This window comes from Lynx rufus, unplaced genomic scaffold (assembly GCF_022079265.1).
Source record: "Lynx rufus isolate CCGP_SWC_20201006 ecotype Redwood Valley unplaced genomic scaffold, mLynRuf1.p SCAF_2, whole genome shotgun sequence".
Lineage (NCBI taxonomy): Eukaryota > Metazoa > Chordata > Mammalia > Carnivora > Felidae > Lynx > Lynx rufus.
Genome location: NW_025814834.1, coordinates 61,150,271 through 61,168,281, shown reverse-complemented (window position 1 = coordinate 61,168,281; position 18,011 = coordinate 61,150,271). Strand labels below are relative to the sequence as shown.

Here is an 18,011-nt window from a genome sequence, read left to right as displayed (position 1 = left end):
CCAACTGCCGTGTACCCTTCCTGGGTACTGTTCAACAATGCTTATGTGGCACTTTCCATAAATAGATTGTAAAGACCTGAGCAAAACCTTGGGACTGAAAGAAGCTCTGTGTGTAAAATTGTATTTATTTTCTGAATGCTGCCCACAGGTTTAAGTAAGCAGTGGAGAATGTTCTGCAAGGGCGATCAGAGTTGAATGTTTTGAGTTTGGGGGGGGGTTTCTTTGTTTGTTTTTGACAAGTGATGGAAATGTTCTAGGTATTCTTTATGCACTTAAAAAAAAAGAAAGAAAGAAAAAGAAAAGAAAGCTGTTTGGTTTTGTTCTCTAGTCCCTTCTTAGTTTGGGTACAGTTGCGAAGTGTAAGAAAAGTGTCTACGTAATAGGCTTCAGAAGACTTGACAGTCAGCCTTTTACATACGTTCATTCGGAGAGGGTGTTGTGAGCTATCCTTTGCATAAATTTTATCTTTGTGTTACGAAGATGAAAGTGCTCTTAATTAGCCATTGGGCAATTTGGAAGCTTGGTGCTATTTTTTTCATCAATGGCAATAATGCTTCTTACGGGCTTGGGAGGAGGAAGAAAAGAAAACCACTGTTTGTTTTGACCAGAAGTCTACTTCAGACCAGTTTGACTCAAAGCACAGTAAGGTTAACAGACCATCCAGAAGCAGCACTAACAGGCAACGTTAAGTTCAAAAGGGCAGGGGAAGGAACTGGGGGCAGCCTGGAGGGTCTGTTGTGCTGGCTTCGGAGGTCGGTGCTCCGGCAGGAAGGGCAGAGCTCCATGAAGCAGGAGGCTGTGTCCGAAAAAATGATCCCATTGTCGTGTGCTGGGTTCTGATCTTCATTTTCAATCCTTTTTCCTCAAGCACATAAAGAAGCCAGACTATGTGACGACAGGCATTGTACCCGACTGGGGAGACAGCATAGAAGTTAAGAATGAAGATCAGATTCAAGGGCTTCGTCAGGCTTGTCAGCTGGCCCGTCATGTCCTCCTCCTGGCTGGGAAGAGTTTAAAGGTGGCGTCTCACCAAGCCTCAGAAGGGCTTACAGAGAGGGCAACAAACCCTCCTCTTTGCCTTCTTTCCATTTAACTCTTCTTTTGTATACATCTAATTTGTTAAAAACCAAGTAAAGCCTGGGATGGGGGAAAGGGATTTTATTATTTTATGTGTTTTTTTAAGAGGTAACTTAAAATCCAAATTCAGTTTTAAGTATCAGGATTCCAGAGATACTTTGGGCCCAGTCAGCCTGTCCAACTTGATCCAGGGCAGACAGCTCTGACTTCTGCCTCCTTATTCCTGCCTGTAGTTTCTGCTTTTATTCCCCACATTATTTCTGTGTGCCTGAAGAGTTGTTCTGCCTCATCCTTTGTTTCCTGTTTTCTTGCATTAGCTCTGCAAAGAAAGATTAGAGCAGATAACACAAAGCTATAGGTAATATAAAAATGTAACTATGGACAACTATCTTACTACAAGATTTAGTTCTTCCAGAATAATCTGAGAAACACCCTGCTTTATAGGAATCCTTAAATATATATGGGCCTGTAGTTTCCAAAAGGTGGGCAGAATTTAAGAAGTGAGTTTCAGGAATGAAATCACTTAGGGTATCATTTGTGTAGTAAAGTTGTTATAGCAACATAACTAAGCTTAATGTGAATATCAAATAACACAAAGAAATATTACAGAAATAGTTAATTTTTAATAAAAATTTTGTTTTAGAATTTTATGACTTACGAGTTTATGGAGATATCTTCATGTACTTATAAAACTCAATTTTATTTTTGTTTGTTTTAGTTTGAGAGAGGATTTTTTTTAGTTTGAGTTTGAGAAAAAATACTCTCCAAAGTATTTTTTTAAAGCAATGGATTTATTCAGGTATGAAAGAAATCAAGATTTGTGAAAACCAAATTTCTACGATAGGTATCAGACTGAATTTTTAAAATAATGATCCATAATCTCCCCACCATTGCTGCAAAGCCCATGTAAGATTTCTCTTAGATAAGAACGTGTGGGATGACCTACTTTTCAAGCTTTGTCATCTAAACTGAAGATACTTTTGAGAATGTATTTATATGCTTCAGCTAGCCTGAGGCACTAACCATTGAAGAAGAGGAAGGAATTGCCCAGGAAGCTTTGTGAAGTGTTCAGGCCCAAAGGAGTCATGTCATTGAATGACTCACGGATAATTTAAAGGATCTTAGAGTTTAAAGTCTCCATTTCCTAATAGCCCATAACACCATCCTATGCCCAAACAGTTGTCCAAAAGGCACAATTAAAAATTTAATGTTAATCACCATTAATTAAACTGTTGTATCACAAGTTGATCACAGTAAATTTATATAATCTCATCAGAAAGTACTGTAGCTGTAGACATAGTCAATGAGTGCAGGAAATGACTTCAATGGTTGCTGCACAATTTCTTTATTTAATATTTTAGGTTGACATGACAACTGAAGAGATAGATGCTCTTGTCCATCAGGAAATCATCAGTCATGATGCTTATCCCTCACCTCTAGGCTACGGAGGTTTTCCAAAATCTGTTTGTACCTCTGTAAACAACGTGCTATGTCATGGTATTCCTGACAGGTATTCATTGCTTAATAACATATTGTTCCTTCGGAAACTAAAACATGAAACTAAGATCTATAACATATGTTGAAAGATACTAGTTTAATTGAAACCCACCTGTAAACTTTTGAAGCTGATTATGGTAAAACAAAAATTTTGAAGTATTTTGCCTCAACGGGACATAATTTAATGTTTGTTAAAGCAGTGTGTAATCCACACAAGTCATGGTTCATGAAATATTTCTTTTACCTTCTTAAGTTTTAACCATATAAATGGTAAAAATCCAAATGTAGGCAAATATAGATTATCAGCTGTTGCTTTGGGTCTTTGCAAAATTAAGGAAACTAATAAGTACATTTTTTTAAATACTGTTTTAAAGATTTTTAAACAATGGCAGTATGTTCCTATTATGTATGTCTTGTAAAATTTGATGTGACTAATGTAACTTAAAGATTAGATATAGTTATTCCATTTATTCCTCTTCCACTCCAAATTATCATTGTGACTCACTGGGTGTGTGATAGTCTTAGGTATTTATTTTTACATTCCTTTTATTGAGATCTGTCTATCACCATTTTTATTCTGTTTATGTTTCAGTCGACCTCTTCAGGATGGAGATATTATCAACATTGATGTCACGGTGAGTAAATAATATAAAAAAATAGTCTTTGATCAACTTCAGAATTGCTGGTAGCAACAGGAAGAATTGTGGATTGAAAATGTGAACTGCACCAAGGGAAGTGCTGTTTACTTCCAGACCCAGACGCAAGCAGCTGGTTTCCTTTTTTGTCTTTAACTCTGTGTTTATTCCAAGTAAACCCAGGCCTGACTTGAATTTAGGGCTGGAATCAGATGCACTGAGATCAATGTTGGCCTAAGTGAAATGTCAACCCAATCCTGCTATGTGTCATGTTTTTGAGAAGGTGTAATTGTTATTGATCCACTGTGTAGTTAATGCAGAGCACCACAGCACTGGGCAGCTGCTGAAGCTAGATATGTATGAGATGAGCTAACGCGAAGAAAGCCAGCATTTTTCCTTCACTCTGCCAAGATTGATCTTCCTCTTCCTGCTGATTTTGAGTGGGGCCTGTCATTATCTTACTCTGTCATTAGGGGCTACATTGGCCTGTGTGTGTCAGTCTATTTGGACAGCAACTCTTTTGCTAGCAGTGTTCCTTAGATTTATTAAAATCCCTGAAGGTAACGTCGTGTTCCATTTCTGGTATAGAGGGTGTAGAGAGCCTTGAACTTGGAACATACAAACAGAGTGGTTTTCTCACTGAACCTAAGTTTTTACCAAATGGTTAACAGCCTTTCTTTTAAATAACAACCCAAAGTGATTTCACATGGAAACTTAGAATTGTACAAGCTCTAACCTTTACTAATTCCCTCAGCCTCTCACTATTCTCAGACTTGGATGATTTGTGCCTTGGCAGTTCATTTTACTAAAAAATTTTGTAGCAGTTCCTGTGGATTATGTAGATTGGAGATAAATTCTATACATCTGATGATTAATAAATTATTTTTAAATGAATAAATAAAATTTAATCATCTGATGAGAACTTGTTGAGACAGACAACATTCAAGGAGTATAGCTTCTATTAATAAGGAAATATTTTTAATAATAGTTATTTGTCTATCCAGACCATGAAGACAGGTAAGCGTGGGAATGAGGTAGAAATTGACATCCAACCGTTGGGTTTGGTCAGATTTTTAGTTGTTTAAATTAACTCACCCTCTTGTCTTCCTATCAGTTTGTATGATAATATAGTCAGGGATTCTTTTATTGCTGATACTTTTTCATATATCATTTTGTCCTACTTAGAATACTTGAACATTTGCTCCACATAGATTCAGTTGGTTTATCTTTCCAACTCAGAATCATGTAGAGGGAGATATTTTATGAAGTATACCTGAAATAAAGTATTTTTCATGATATACTTTTCTTTTGAATTGTAACTGATTTAGGGGTTTTACATTTATCATCTCACCTAATCACCCCCTAATAAAATATTGCTGCTTTGAATGAAACCAGCACACTCTTTCCTACTGCTTCCAGTTCATCCAAAGAGAATATTCCATGCCTTTTCTGTGTTCCTGAAGACTTTTAATAAACAATTCCAATTTTAACATTCAAATATTTCACAGTTGCAAAACTAATAAAGCAAAGTGAAATATTTCAGGTGTCTAGAAATATGGAGGAGTCAGGAAGCATACAGGTAGGTATCTTAACAAATTATATTTCTTTTTCTTTACCTTCCCCACAAATTATATTTCTTATGAGATCTTTTATTAAGTGAAAGACTCCATTATTAGATCCTTATACTTTATTAGAAAATACTCATTATGTGTTTTATAATTGTTTACATGTAGTATATACATCACAGGAAAACAGGCGTCTTTCCCCCTTGAAAGTTGAATGTTAAAAAATAGACAATGAGATATCCAGAGTAGTTGCTCAATAAATATTTGTTTAATAAATGAAGTACAAAACAAGAATACTTTGTGAACACAAATCCTAATTATAGATAACTGCCACAGACTTTCAAAAGTATCATTATTTCCATGTATATTGAGTTTTCTAAGTAGTCATTTTGAAAGCTAGCCAAAAGAATTAAACAAAGGCAAATAAAGATTTTTAAAAATATTTTTACTTAAATAACAGTTATAAAACACTGAGTTATACATTAAAATTTTTTTTTAATGTTTAGTTTTGAGAGAGAGAAACACAGAGTGCAAGCAGGGGAGGGACAGAGAGAGAGGGAGCACAGAATCTGAGGTAGGCTCCAGCCTCTGAGCTGTCAGCACAGAGTCCGATGCAGGCTGATGCAGGGCTCGAACTCACGAACCGCGAGATCATGATCTGAGCCAAAGTCAGAGGCTTGACGGACTGAGCCACCCAGGTGCCCCTATGCATTTTGTAAAGTGATTATTACTCTTGTATTGGCAACTGTTATATATTTGTGTATAAAATCAAACTTGTACTTTTCTTGGATTGCAAATGGGAATAAATGTATAAAATTCTATTGCAAGGAGTTAAGGTCATTTGACATAGTAGAGAAAACATTTGATTAGAAGCCAATAACCCATCATATTAATCTGGATCTACCTCTGTATTCCACCACTAACCTGAGACAAGTTACTTGTGTATGCCTCAGTTTTCTAACTTAGAAACCGAAGACATAGTAAAGACTTTTCCTGCTTCCCTTACAGAGGATAGTATTTTTTTAATGCAGAATAGTATACAGATTTAAGACATTAAATCAGTATTAAAACAGGAAGCTCAGATAAACATATTTTTTATAAGTTTCTGCATTCTACTTCATGAGAAAGAGAAATGTGAAAAATAATTACATAGGTCAAATTTATGCAAAATAGCAAATGCCATGCTATGTCTAAGGATCAGCTTTCAACCAGTCTCCTCTACCTTCTCTGTTTATTATAGTGTTTGTTATTATTGATTTTTATAACAAATCTGGTATTTTTCAAGATCCTTTGGGGCCTTCTGAATCATTGACAACTGATAAAATTGTTTTTTCTGTAATTTTATCCTTAAGTCTATTTTGTTATCGTTTAATCCTTTAAAAACCCATGTATAGTGTTTTCTGTTAACATTCTGCTATCTGGAACATTTGATTAAGGTTTCACTTCCAGATAGGACTTTTCCATAGCATATTTCATTCTCATATCAAGCCACTTCAATTCTTAGAACTAAGTTCTCCTATGTCTAATACTGACAAGTCTATTTTATTTCTTTTTATCTATCACTTCCAAGTATAGAAATGGTAAATAAAAGATCATATATCTCCATGACACTGAAGAAGCTTCTCACTATGTTAAATACTTCTGGGTTCTTTAGACCTATTATAGTAATTATGGGTCAGTGTCTTTGGTCAGTAAATTATGCATATGTAGTTTTGTCTTCTCAGAAACAAAATGAGGTATCAAAACATTTTAATAGCATTGCTAATCATAATGCTATTGAAATAGCCCTACCATTACATATTTATTTTTAAATTTTGTAATATTGTTGTATGGCTTCTTTTTTTAAAATTTCTGTGAGGCTTTAGCATGTCCGTTTTTTTTTTTTTTTTTTTTTTGGTAGGGAAACTTGAGAGTAATTCTGGAAGGGTGAGATATATGAATCTACTAAATGCATAGATGAGCACAATATATACTTTAATGAGTACATTTACAAACAAGAACATATTTTAAAATGTTTGCCTGTGTTTAGGTGTATTACAATGGCTACCATGGAGATACCTCTGAAACATTTTTGGTGGGCAATGTGGACGAATGTGGTAAAAAGTTAGTGGAGGTTGCCAGGAGGTGTAGAGATGAAGCAATTGCAGCTTGCAGAGCGGGGGCTCCCTTCTCTGTAATTGGAAACACAATCAGGTAAGCCTTACACTGACAAGTAAAGGGAGGGTTGGCAAATGGTACAAAGGTTATTGGTGGCTTGGTATAAAGTTGATGACATGTTTTATGATTCAGAACCATCATTTCAGTCTGATATCAGTATGTGGACTGCCAAGCTGCAGTGTTGTTCCCTGGGTTTAAAAAAAAAAAAAAGAAAGACTTTAAAACAGTGAATTATACTCAGGTCAGCGGGAAACTTATAAGAGCAGCAAGCAATATTTATACGACTGCTTTAGTTTTAGCTCGACATACTAGTCTGTAGTGTTCCTTTACTCAAAATCATACCAAATATGGAAAAAAGTACCTAAGGGGGTAAACATCCCAACTCTTGGGTAATGAAACAGGAGAAAAGCTGAATTTTATAAAGGAATGAGGTGAAACATATTCTTGTGATACAAAGGTAAAAAGCATTAGCTCGAGCAAGCCTTACCTTTCAAATCAGTGGATTAGCAAACAGGCTAAAAGGGTAAGCTAATGTCCTTTTCTCGTCCGGTTCAGTTTTCCTGTACACCATTGTTTATTTTCCAAACGGTATTCTATGCGTGCTTTGTGAGTATATGTGTATTTTCTGAATTCAAGACTTTTCCCTATAATCTGTTACCTACGTTTAGATCTTTTTTCCCCCATAACTGTTTTGAAGTAGACATACGGAATATGTGTTTTCATCTAAAAATAATACATTTTGTTAAAGATGATCACATCAGTACCTTTTAAAGCACTGTTCTCATTAATATGAACCATTGAACACTTCCCGTTTGTCTAAAGGATGGAAGGCGTAGTCACCTTGAAAAGATGCTGCCTTTTTTCTTCGTAAGCCCTCAAATACTTTAAGAAAAAAGGCAATAAAATATCAGTTAAATGTATTTATGGCTTTAAAAATATTGTAACAATGTCTGAATCAAACTTTAGTAAAATCTCTTTGGGTTATATCTGAGAAGCTTTTATTGAAGACTTCGAGCAAAATTGTGTTTTTGACAGTTTTAAATTATAGGCTAACTAGCCTGGGAAAAAAGGATAGTGTCTCTCTGTTCTTTCATAGGAAATGTTGAATCAGACCCCTACTGGGAAAAGAAATTTAATGCATATCTCACTATCTTACTGTCCATGAATATAATAGAAATGAATTCAAAATGCAGTTTTATTTTTGCAAATGGGATGAGTCGATAGATGTATCTCATATTTTTGAACACCTAGGGTTCAACAAATTTACTGGTGGTGCTCTTGCATTTTAACAAAATTTATTCTTCAGTAGAAGGGGGCAGAGAACACTAGATTCTTATTCAAGCATTCTATCGAGCTCTGCATTCATGGCTGTGTCTAAAGGGCATGTCAGCCTTTGATTCTCTCTGAGAGGTAATTATCCTTTTCCTGTCACGGAACAACAAATGATAGCTAACTACAGAGGCACATTTGCAGTAGTCACATTCATCAACTGCAGAAAAAAAAATTCAATTTAATTGTGCAACACAGCTGCACATGGGCTTTTGAGCATTTCTGTTGTTCTCCCTGTCTCGCTATTCCTCCCTCCAGATCTATTTTTTAAACTTTTTTTCTGGTTATTTTTTCCCCTTTTTGTCTCTTCTTCCATTTTTACTCTCTGTACTTTCTTGTTAAAGTAATTTTCCTTTGTGGCTCTCATTCTTTTTTCCCCATTGAAGGCTATGAATGTAGAAAATTATCACAATTACTCATATAATTGAGCCTCTTTGTAGCAAGTGCAACTCCAGTAGCCTTTCTCCATCATGAAAATGGTTTCATTATAGGGTTTTTCATATTCTCTGACACCATCTACACAGAGGAACAGGCGTGCAGATGAGATGTGCTAGGAACAGGCTAGATCAGTAAGGTCACAGTAGGAATAATTAGCTCTGCTATGGAAAGAGCATCTAGGCCTTTTACTGCTACATAAATGTACTGTCCGTGGCTTTTAGTCACAAAAAAACTTACTAACAAATGGAGCTCCCGCCTACTACTTTGAAAAAAAGATTTGTATCAACACTACAATTTTCCATCATTAAGACTAATAACACAGAGCCTAGTATACATCAAGGGGAATAAAAAGAAAAATCTCACATTCAAGTGGCGGCTGGGTGCTGACCTTTGTTCCCTTTTTTTGTGTACGACTTAACTCTTTACAAAAAAGAGCCACACGCCACACCAACATGCAGGTGAACTCCAGCTAGTACTCGCAAAGCGTAGCATTCAGTCGGAAAATCTGATAAATCTCCATGCAGGATAATGCATTTCATTACATATTCACTACATTAATTCTAGCTACATAAAAAGAAGAAGAAGAAGAGGAAGAGTAGAATTGAAAGTGACATTGGATTTTAGCTATCTGGACGCAAAGGTCAGTTTTCGCAGAGGATGAATTTGCATGTACAAGCTCCTTTGAAAACCAGATCAGTCTCAACAACTACACTTACAAAAACTACGTGAAAAATAATAGACAATGAACTTTTTACTTTTACCCTGATACATTTCGTTGTTTAGATGGCTTGTGTCTGCCACTGGGGACTAACAAATGTTTGTTCTGGTGTGTTAAGGCAGTGTTTCTGGACCTCTATTATTTCGCCTTTTCTTATTCAGGCAAGATCTCAAGGGAGTAAATAAACAATCTCCACCTTTAAGCCAAAAGTACTTGGAATCATTACAGACCGAAGGTTTACAAGCATCTTTCAACCAGCCTTACTTATTTTAAGATATTTACCATCTTTCGCACAAATTCCTTCTCCTGATACACCATGAAAAGAACATGCAAGCATCTTTTATGAGTAGTACGTCACCAAAAACCGAGTGATCTTTATGGGAAATTTTGAAATTCTCTGAAGCCTGTAAGGATGGGATGATATCTCCGGAGAAACACTGGCTAAAATAGTTTAATGAAAAGAGTTCTCTCTGTGCCCTTGTGCTTCATGAGGGATGGCTAGTGATGTTTGGGCTACAGTGTTACCATACTCCCTGTACCTCCATTTGCTTTAAATTATTTCTAAATCCGTGTATTTGTAATTATCTCTAGATGATATGATCCATGCATATGAGAATACTGTGAATGTGTAGATTCACGCATCCCAAATATGTGACAGTTCAATCAAAAATAATTTAAACTTACAGTTGTAAATGTCATGATGAAAGTATCAATAAATGGTTTTTAATGTTTAATTCATAAGTATATGTTTTGATATTAATTTAGAAGAATATAAAGCAGATTTTTAAAAATAATCTCTTTCTATTAGATTATGCACATTTAAACAATAAGTGGCTCAGGCAAAATAAGTCATTTTAATGTCATCCGTGATGGATTTTTCTTGACAGCTACTGTAAATTACAATTACACTGCTTCCCTCTGCACACGAAAGTAAGCACTGCAATAAATTATCTTTTATTTCAATCCATCATGTCTGCTTTTCGGAAACAGAAAACCTCAAATAAAAGTTCAGCACTATTGTAAGAAAAATACAGTAATTTGTGATCCAGCTTGAGACATAAACGTGTACCGCTCTTTTGGAAAACGGTTGTTGGCTTTCAAAAATATTACTAATTGTACTTAAACATTACTTGTCATTAGAGGGAATCCTTGGACTTGTGCATTCCTTCATTCAAAGCTTACTGCTTAAAATAAAAATCTGGAAAGACTGAAGTAAAATTCTGTAACTTGGAAGATCAGGTGCCATTTAATCAGAGATACGACTGTTTGGAAATTGGTGCTGTTTATAGGATTCACGTAGAAATGGTGATAAAACTATTTCCGTATGCATTTTTATTTCTTTAGAAGAGCATGCACTTAAATATAGTACTCCTCTGCCCTCTTGGCGAATGTATCCTTAGTCATAAAATGTAGCTGAAATGTATTAAGAGTTTTAATTTCTCCAGACAATACTTCAATTGAGGAAAACTACCTCATGAAAGGGAACTAAACTGAAGAAAACAGTCACAAGATGAAATTCCTTAAGAGAGATTTCTCTTTCAGCTATAAACTGTAACTGAAACATGAACTATAATAATAGTATAATTTGAAAGTAAGTTCATAGACTATGTTTATACACTTCCTTCTTCCTTTCCCCTCTTCTCTCACCCCAAATAGTCCCTATGAAGGACTTCAAGTCATAAACGTGCTCAGGCTCATAGGTAAACGTACTGCCTGAGAGGATTTCTAGTTAGGGAAAATCAGAACAAAACAGCTAATGCCAGGAGAATTCTTTTCAGTAGATTTCAGCAGAAAGAAGGCAGATCTCATGAGTGGAATGTCCAGGACAAGAAGACCCTTGTGCTCAGAAATGGTCAAGGCCCTGTAATGGCTGGTGTTGGGGCGCAACGGAGGCATTTCTTGGGCACCCCTGCCCATCCAGCTGTTTCCATTTTCCTCAACACACCAGTTAAGAAAAGCACACATGCTCCACCTTCCCATGCCACAGTCAGGGTTACCACTACTTGCTTTCCTGTTAGAGCGGGACCTGCTATTACAGGTCTCTTGGATTATCTCCATGAAATTAGATTTGGACCCTAGAATCAGGTAGATAATCTTGTGTTTCCCATATATTCCAAAGTAGTAGAAGGAGCATTATTTTAAGTAGTAATTAGGGACATTAATGAGATTTAATGGCATTTAGTCCCAGTAAGTATGTGTTGAAAAGCTCACTACAAATCCAAAAGGAAAATACCCTGAAAAAGCAGATAGAAGTATATACTTAGCTTCTGGGAATCAAGCATTGAGATGGGTGCTTAGCCAAGGAGCTGAGTGAAATTTGTCCGGTTCTTTTCTTCTTTCCACCCGGCTGTGAAATCCTGACCTTTGCGTTCATGACACATACATTCTATGATACTCCTATGACCATAAGTTCCAGCAGGATCCAGGCAGCAAATTGTTGTAGGAGAATGCACTCAAATATCTTTAGCCACCTTGTAATTGCCCAGCTTTTTTTTATGAAGAGGAATGAGAGGGATGATGGCAGAGGGAACCCAAGTGTTTTTTCAGAGTGGGTTTTCTTCTTCTCCTTTCATCAGAAATTAAAACGAAGATTGCCATTGTAACACACATTTAAGATGTAGCCATGATGCCTACCAATCAGTTAGATCCCAGGGTTTTTTTTTAGGGTTTTGTTTTGTTTTGTTTTGTTTTGTTTTGTTTAGAAAATAAAATAGAACAGTTTACATTGACTGTTCTTAGAATCATTGAGGTCTGTTGGGATTGAAGTCACATAATTTACAGGTTTAAGTAGAACCCATTCTTGTAAAAAAAAAAAAAGTCTTGATCAGTATTGTCTTGTCTCAGTCTCTCTTCCACCCTCTATCCACTCCTCAGTTTTTATTCAGAAATTGTGTGGTACAAATGGAAACACCTTGGAAAAGTTTTTGTACCTCCTGCCCAAAGAGCAAAAGCACATAGAAATAACTATAACCATAAGGTACAACTTTAAGAGATAAAAATGTTGACTTATTATTCCTGTTGTCAACACATGCTTAGCTTACCTATTTCTGCACTATCGGTTACATGGAAATTAATTCTGAATGAGAGGCTGTCCACCTGCTATTTGTAGTGACATCCTGGTCCAAGGGAAGATATCTTACAGGTCTGGAGATGCAACTTAAACGTATTCAGTGATAACTATTGACATGAATGCTCATAGAGATGCTGCCTTTGAGTTCATGTTAAATTGAACCTAGGGTCTGTTGGAAACTCTAGTTTGAGATCTGAAAACTTTGATTTTGGTAAAAAATTTAAATAGGAGTCCTATAAATCCTGATTTATTGTTATGGTTAGGGTTAGGGCACTGTGCCCCTTATCCATGTGGAAATATAAATTGTTAATGGTATATATGTTCTTATCTTTGTGGTACTCCTAGAAATGAATATGTTCACCTGATTTCAAAAACAACTTCTTAACTTTATAGGTGAAGATTTTAGGGTTGGATTCTATTTGCCACATTTCATTTATATGGAATAGATGGAACCCAGTACATTTGCATGTAGAAATAACTAATAAAGTGTTAAGAATTAGGAATCACAATACTAGCTTCTCTTAAGCATCACAGTGATTAAAAAACATTCTGTGTGAATTTTGTTAATGATACAGGTCTTGCATGGAAATCCCAATGAGCACAAAGTTTTGGAGTATTTTAAGAATATTGACAAAGCAGATTTGACCTTTTGTATGAGTGTTTCTGTTTCTAAGATGTATAATGTTTTGAAATAGGCCAAAACAAGGGAACTATAAAAGTAGGAAGTCACATTTCTAGATTGCATTTTTGTTTCTCTGTTTGGTTCTCAAATTAGTATTAATTTGCACAGTCTTTGGCGAAACCTCATACAAACAAGGCAAGTTTTTATTCCCTGCATTCTATACACATGTATTTTGGTTATGTATATCGATCTATATATGAGATAACACTCATTTGTTATCTAAAAGTGGCCTTGTTTGAATGCTGTACTAAGGTAAATGAAACAAACTACTATGTTAGATACATACCTTTTTTCTTAATTTATCCAAAGGGAGTCATTACATGCAATGGCAACAATTTTAATTATTCCAGAATAATGAAAACAGTAATATTATCATCTGACTCTAAATATAACTGATTTTTTCTCTTTCAGGGGCTATTTTAAAGTGACTTTAAGTATGCATTAAAAACTTACCTAATTTAATTAAATATTTTGTTTGATCACTTTTAAAGCCACATAACTCATCAGAATGGTTTGCAAGTCTGTCCACATTTTGTGGGACATGGGATAGGATCTTACTTTCATGGACATCCAGAAATTTGGCATCATGGTAAGAAAGTGATTGAATGGAATCTGGAAAAGACAGTTTTGTTCCTGAGGCTCCTCTAACTTTGAATGCCTATTATCATCCTTTGGTGTGTATGCATGTGCATGTGTAGTGGGTGGGGGGGTTTACTTAATTGTAACCAGCACATTACAATGTTATTGGATTAGAGCCCAGCAGTTTTCAGTCTCAAAGAAAGGTTTATTTTGCTTTTTGTCTTCCCACAAAAGGTGATGGCTAGAAGGCACAAGGGATATTTGCCTAGAAAGTTACTGAAAACAAAATGCCACTGCATCAATGTCCCAGCAGCATGCACATACGACTGTTTTCTGTTTTTCTTTTCCTACCCCCTTCTCTAACCGCTGACTGTTGTGGTTAAACTTCATTACATCCTACACAGCGTTGACAGCTGATCTATTTAGCAGCATGTACTCTTTAGTGATTTCTAGATTATACCCACCCTTGTGTTCCTTCCCCAGAGCCTTCTCTTTTCACTGCCTGGGTGTGCACCCTACAGTGAGAACGCAAGGGTGGGCCAGAGCAGTGGGAGGATTTGGGTGTGGGTAGGAGGCGGTTCTATAGAGTGGCCCCCAGGGGAGCTGCACACCTGGACAGGGACCAAAGGAAAGTTGGGCCTTGACCTGTGTGCTTGGGGTGGGAGCAGTCCCTGGAGGGAATACCGCCTGGAACCCATTACCCGGAAGATCTCCGTAGACCCAGCAGGTCAGAATTCCTTTTGCACCAGAGAGTCCTTCCTCCCCCCACCCCAGGCAGCTCAGAGGAGGTCCGGGCAGGAGTGCAGACAGAGCATCTCAGGCGTGTACCCCACCCTGCCCCAACACTTGGAGTTATTGCAGGGTTACCCGCCCTGTCCTAGCCTCCTGCTCCAATCTGCACACTAAGTGGCTGCCTTCCCTTCGTATCAGTTCCCCAAGGTATCTTCCTCTTTGGGGTAGGAGGGCAGGGCCTAGGACCCAGTGAAACCAGGAGACCTTGAAGCAAGTGGCCAGGGGACAGTGGAGGGGGGAACGCAACAGGTGTCTGGAACACCCAGGCTGCCTCTGCTAGGCCTTGGTGCACCCTTCCCAGGGGTCTTGACCCCCAGCAAAGAAAATGTAGAGGCTAAGGCCCAGAACCCCTGTGTTTAACCCCTTGGCAGTAGCCACTACCAGGATTCTAGATCTCTCCGTCCTTCCTTCTACCCTAAAAGAAAATAAGTAAAATGACCAAGGTTTTTGAGCAGTCCTGTCCTTCTAATTCTGTTTCTCTTTCTCTCCATTTCCCACTCCCCCTACTCCATATATTTTGTTTTGCAGCGAATGACAGCGATCTACTCATGGAGGAGGGAATGGCGTTCACCATAGGTCAGTGCCCAAGTTCCCCTTTAGAGAGCTGTGGCTCCTGGGTGGAGGCAGCAGCGCTGGCCTAGGCCAGGCAGTCCCGTGAAGGAATAATAAAGCCAATCAGTGTAATGAAATAATTCAGATGCATAGCAAATCTGATTAAATAATATCCTCGAGTCCCATCTTCCTAAATCAGATACTTACCGACACATTTAGGAGACGGCAGCTGTCCAACCTCTAATTTTGTTACCAGCATAATGTGGTGTTTGGTTTTTTTGTTTTGTTTTGGTTTTGTTTTGGTGTTTTTTTTGTTTTTTTTGTTTTTTTGGTTTTGGTTTTGGTTTTGGGGTTTTGTTTTGTTTTGTTTTGTTTCATTAACACCCAGTGACTAGAAGTGATTATGTCCCTTGCTCTCTGTCAGCAAGTGGTATGTCCTTTCTGGCTGCCCATTCCTGGCTGATCATGTGGTTGGTGTCACCACCAAATTCCAATCACCTCAGACCTCAGAGGCATCATCTTTCTGACTGTGGTACTTAATGGAGAAGCAATTAGAGTGAAATAAGAAAATTGTTATTTGCTGATTAATGAACATTTTGAGCATGTTTTAAAAATTCAAATATTTTTAAAAACTGACTGGTATTTATAAGAGGGACTGGTGTTTGGGTGGTTATTATCCACAGGGTCCTAATTAAGGCTTGATTAAAATGCCCTTTTTTCTAAAAAAAAATTACGAACTAGGCAACTTCATACATTTTTTAATGCAGTGGTGTTTCCTCTTCCTACTGTTTAGTTTGTAGTATACTATGTAAGCAACATCAATTATCAGCCCTTGCGAGATGACAACATGAACCCGTGGGGGAAGCGCTTGCGGGGAGGGGAGGAGAACCATCTTATTCTCTTTTTTCATAATCAGCCGAAACAGAAACAATATTTGACAAGAATCTGATTAGATCACTGCAGTAAATATTTTCCCTCTTACAGAGCCAATCATCACCGAGGGATCCCCCGAATTTAAAGTCCTGGAGGATGCATGGACTGTGGTCTCCCTGGACAATCAAAGGTGTTTGCTTTGTGTGCCATTGGCTTTGAATTCTATGGGAAGGGAAGCTTCGATCAACGGCCCTGGCCCTGGCGGGCTGCTGCTCCTCGCCCCCGTACCCGACCCCACAGCTAGGGGTGTTGCTCTTTCCCATGGCTGCTGTGTGTGTTTCAGGTCCGCCCAGTTCGAGCACACCATTCTCATCACGTCGGGGGGCGTGGAGATCCTGACCAAACTGCCCCATGAGGCCTGAGGAGCCACCTGAAGGTCACAGAGGCCAGGAGGTTTTTATCCTAAATTGTTGAAATCTAGCTGGAGAACTTTTAAAAGGCACAGGCGAACGGCAGTTCACGCAGTAACCAACCTAGCATTTACTCTTGGAAAAACCCGGTGGGGTTTGGGGGCAGCTGGGAACTCAGATCTCAAGCCCTGCCTTGGCCTGAGCGGCTTCGGAGGGATGGATCCTGGAGCCGGCTCGGCTTCCCAACGCTCCGCACTTCCCAACGCAGGGAAAAGATTCTGGAGGGGAATGGGGACGCCCTCGGTTGGAAGAGGAGGGATTTCTAGAGATGCATGGTTTTCGCTTTGCCTTGTCTTGACTCTGACCAAGTAAAAAGCTTTTCCTTCTTAACCATTGTGTCTGTGCTCCTTGCATCTCTGACAGTTACTAGGGGGAGAGAGTGGGTGGTTAATTTTTGAATCTCTAAACTTTTCACATGTGCATGTAAGGAGGGAAAAATGAGCCTAGATGTTAGCTGGGAATTTTTTTAAAGTCTCTTTTTTCCGCCTTGTGGATCCCACGTTGGCACTCTCAGGGGCCAACCACCCCCCAGCCTTTCATAGCTGCTTTTGGAGATGAAAAGATTAGCCCGCAAATGGAAGGGTTGGTCACAAACACTTCCTTGCCTGTGAACCCTGGGCCTGGTCCCTACAGGGCTTTATCAGTCCAGAAACATGACTTTCCCAGTCCCCTGTGGCTCCTCCTACTTGTCCCTCATCCTACCCTAAGTGGCCATCCCTGAGGTTACTTTTGAGAGCCCCTCTCCGAACTCCCATCACACACGCACACACACACACACACACACACACACAGGACTATGTTGCACTAGGAATTAGAACATCGGCCCCACCTGTCCAGATGTGAGCAGTGTCCAGCTGGTCTACCTCCTAAGCAGACCATATTGGCCCCTTTTGGACTGTGCTCTTCTGATGGAGACCCAGAGGATCCCAGCACGGGGAGATACGGAAACTTTTGAGGGCTAGAGCCAAGTTAGCTGGGATTGGAGCTGGCAAGCCCACAGCTCCACCTGCTTCCGAAGCAGGAAATCCAAGGGGCCACGTTCGTTCTGCATTTCCCAAAGGCCGATTTCTGATCAGAATACCCTTCCTTCCTCAGCACCCTCCCCCCCCCAGCACCTGTTCACACCTGGGCTCAGGTGAAGAGGTTTGGGGCCTCTAGCAGACCACATAGAAACTATCCCTGCTCTGGTCATAGTTTAAAGAGCAAGTTCAGTGAAGGTGTCTGGGCAGTCAGGGGTTGTGCTAACTTTTGCTTCTACTGAAACGGGTTTTGCAAAGTTGCCACCCTCTAAATACAGCTTGAGCTGCAGAGCATCAAGGAAATGTGAGCACCTGTAGTTATCATGACAGGTGGCCTCTGTGATCAGGACCCAAGAGGCAGCTCACTTTGTGACACTCAGAGTGGAGAAGAGATGGGAAACTGAAGCCAATAAGTGCACTCGGAAAAGTGGCTAGTTCAAGCTTTTCCCTAAACTTGGATTCTCTCAGGTGTCCTTCAACCCCTCCAACTCCCTTTCTCTGTGTCCAGAGATGTAGAATTTGGACCGAAGTAGTTCCAATTCAAGTGGATCTGAGAGC

At 38.6% G+C, this 18,011-nt stretch overlaps 1 protein-coding gene across 1 annotated transcript; it reads left to right on the top strand.

Moving 5' to 3' along the window:
• Positions 1-1,810: 1,810 nt before the first annotated feature.
• On the top strand, positions 1,811-16,737 carry METAP1D (methionyl aminopeptidase type 1D, mitochondrial). Its single transcript, XM_047085718.1, has 7 exons — positions 1,811-2,587; positions 3,167-3,209; positions 6,804-6,967; positions 13,660-13,757; positions 15,068-15,115; positions 16,076-16,154; positions 16,308-16,737. The coding sequence occupies exons 1-7, from the start codon at positions 2,445-2,447 to the stop codon at positions 16,384-16,386; spliced, it is 654 nt and encodes a 217-aa protein (XP_046941674.1). The 5' UTR covers positions 1,811-2,444; the 3' UTR covers positions 16,387-16,737.
• Positions 16,738-18,011: the final 1,274 nt, after the last annotated feature.

Bases quoted from the DNA above. Each gene is read 5' to 3' on its own strand.
- METAP1D (XM_047085718.1), top strand. From the start codon at position 2,445: ATGACAACTGAAGAGATAGATGCTCTTGTCCATCAGGAAATCATCAGT. The intron at 2,588-3,166 runs GTATTCATTGCT...TTTATGTTTCAG, and splicing joins TGTCATGGTATTCCTGACAG to TCGACCTCTTCAGGATGGAG. The intron at 16,155-16,307 runs GTGTTTGCTTTG...TGTGTGTTTCAG, and splicing joins GTCTCCCTGGACAATCAAAG to GTCCGCCCAGTTCGAGCACA.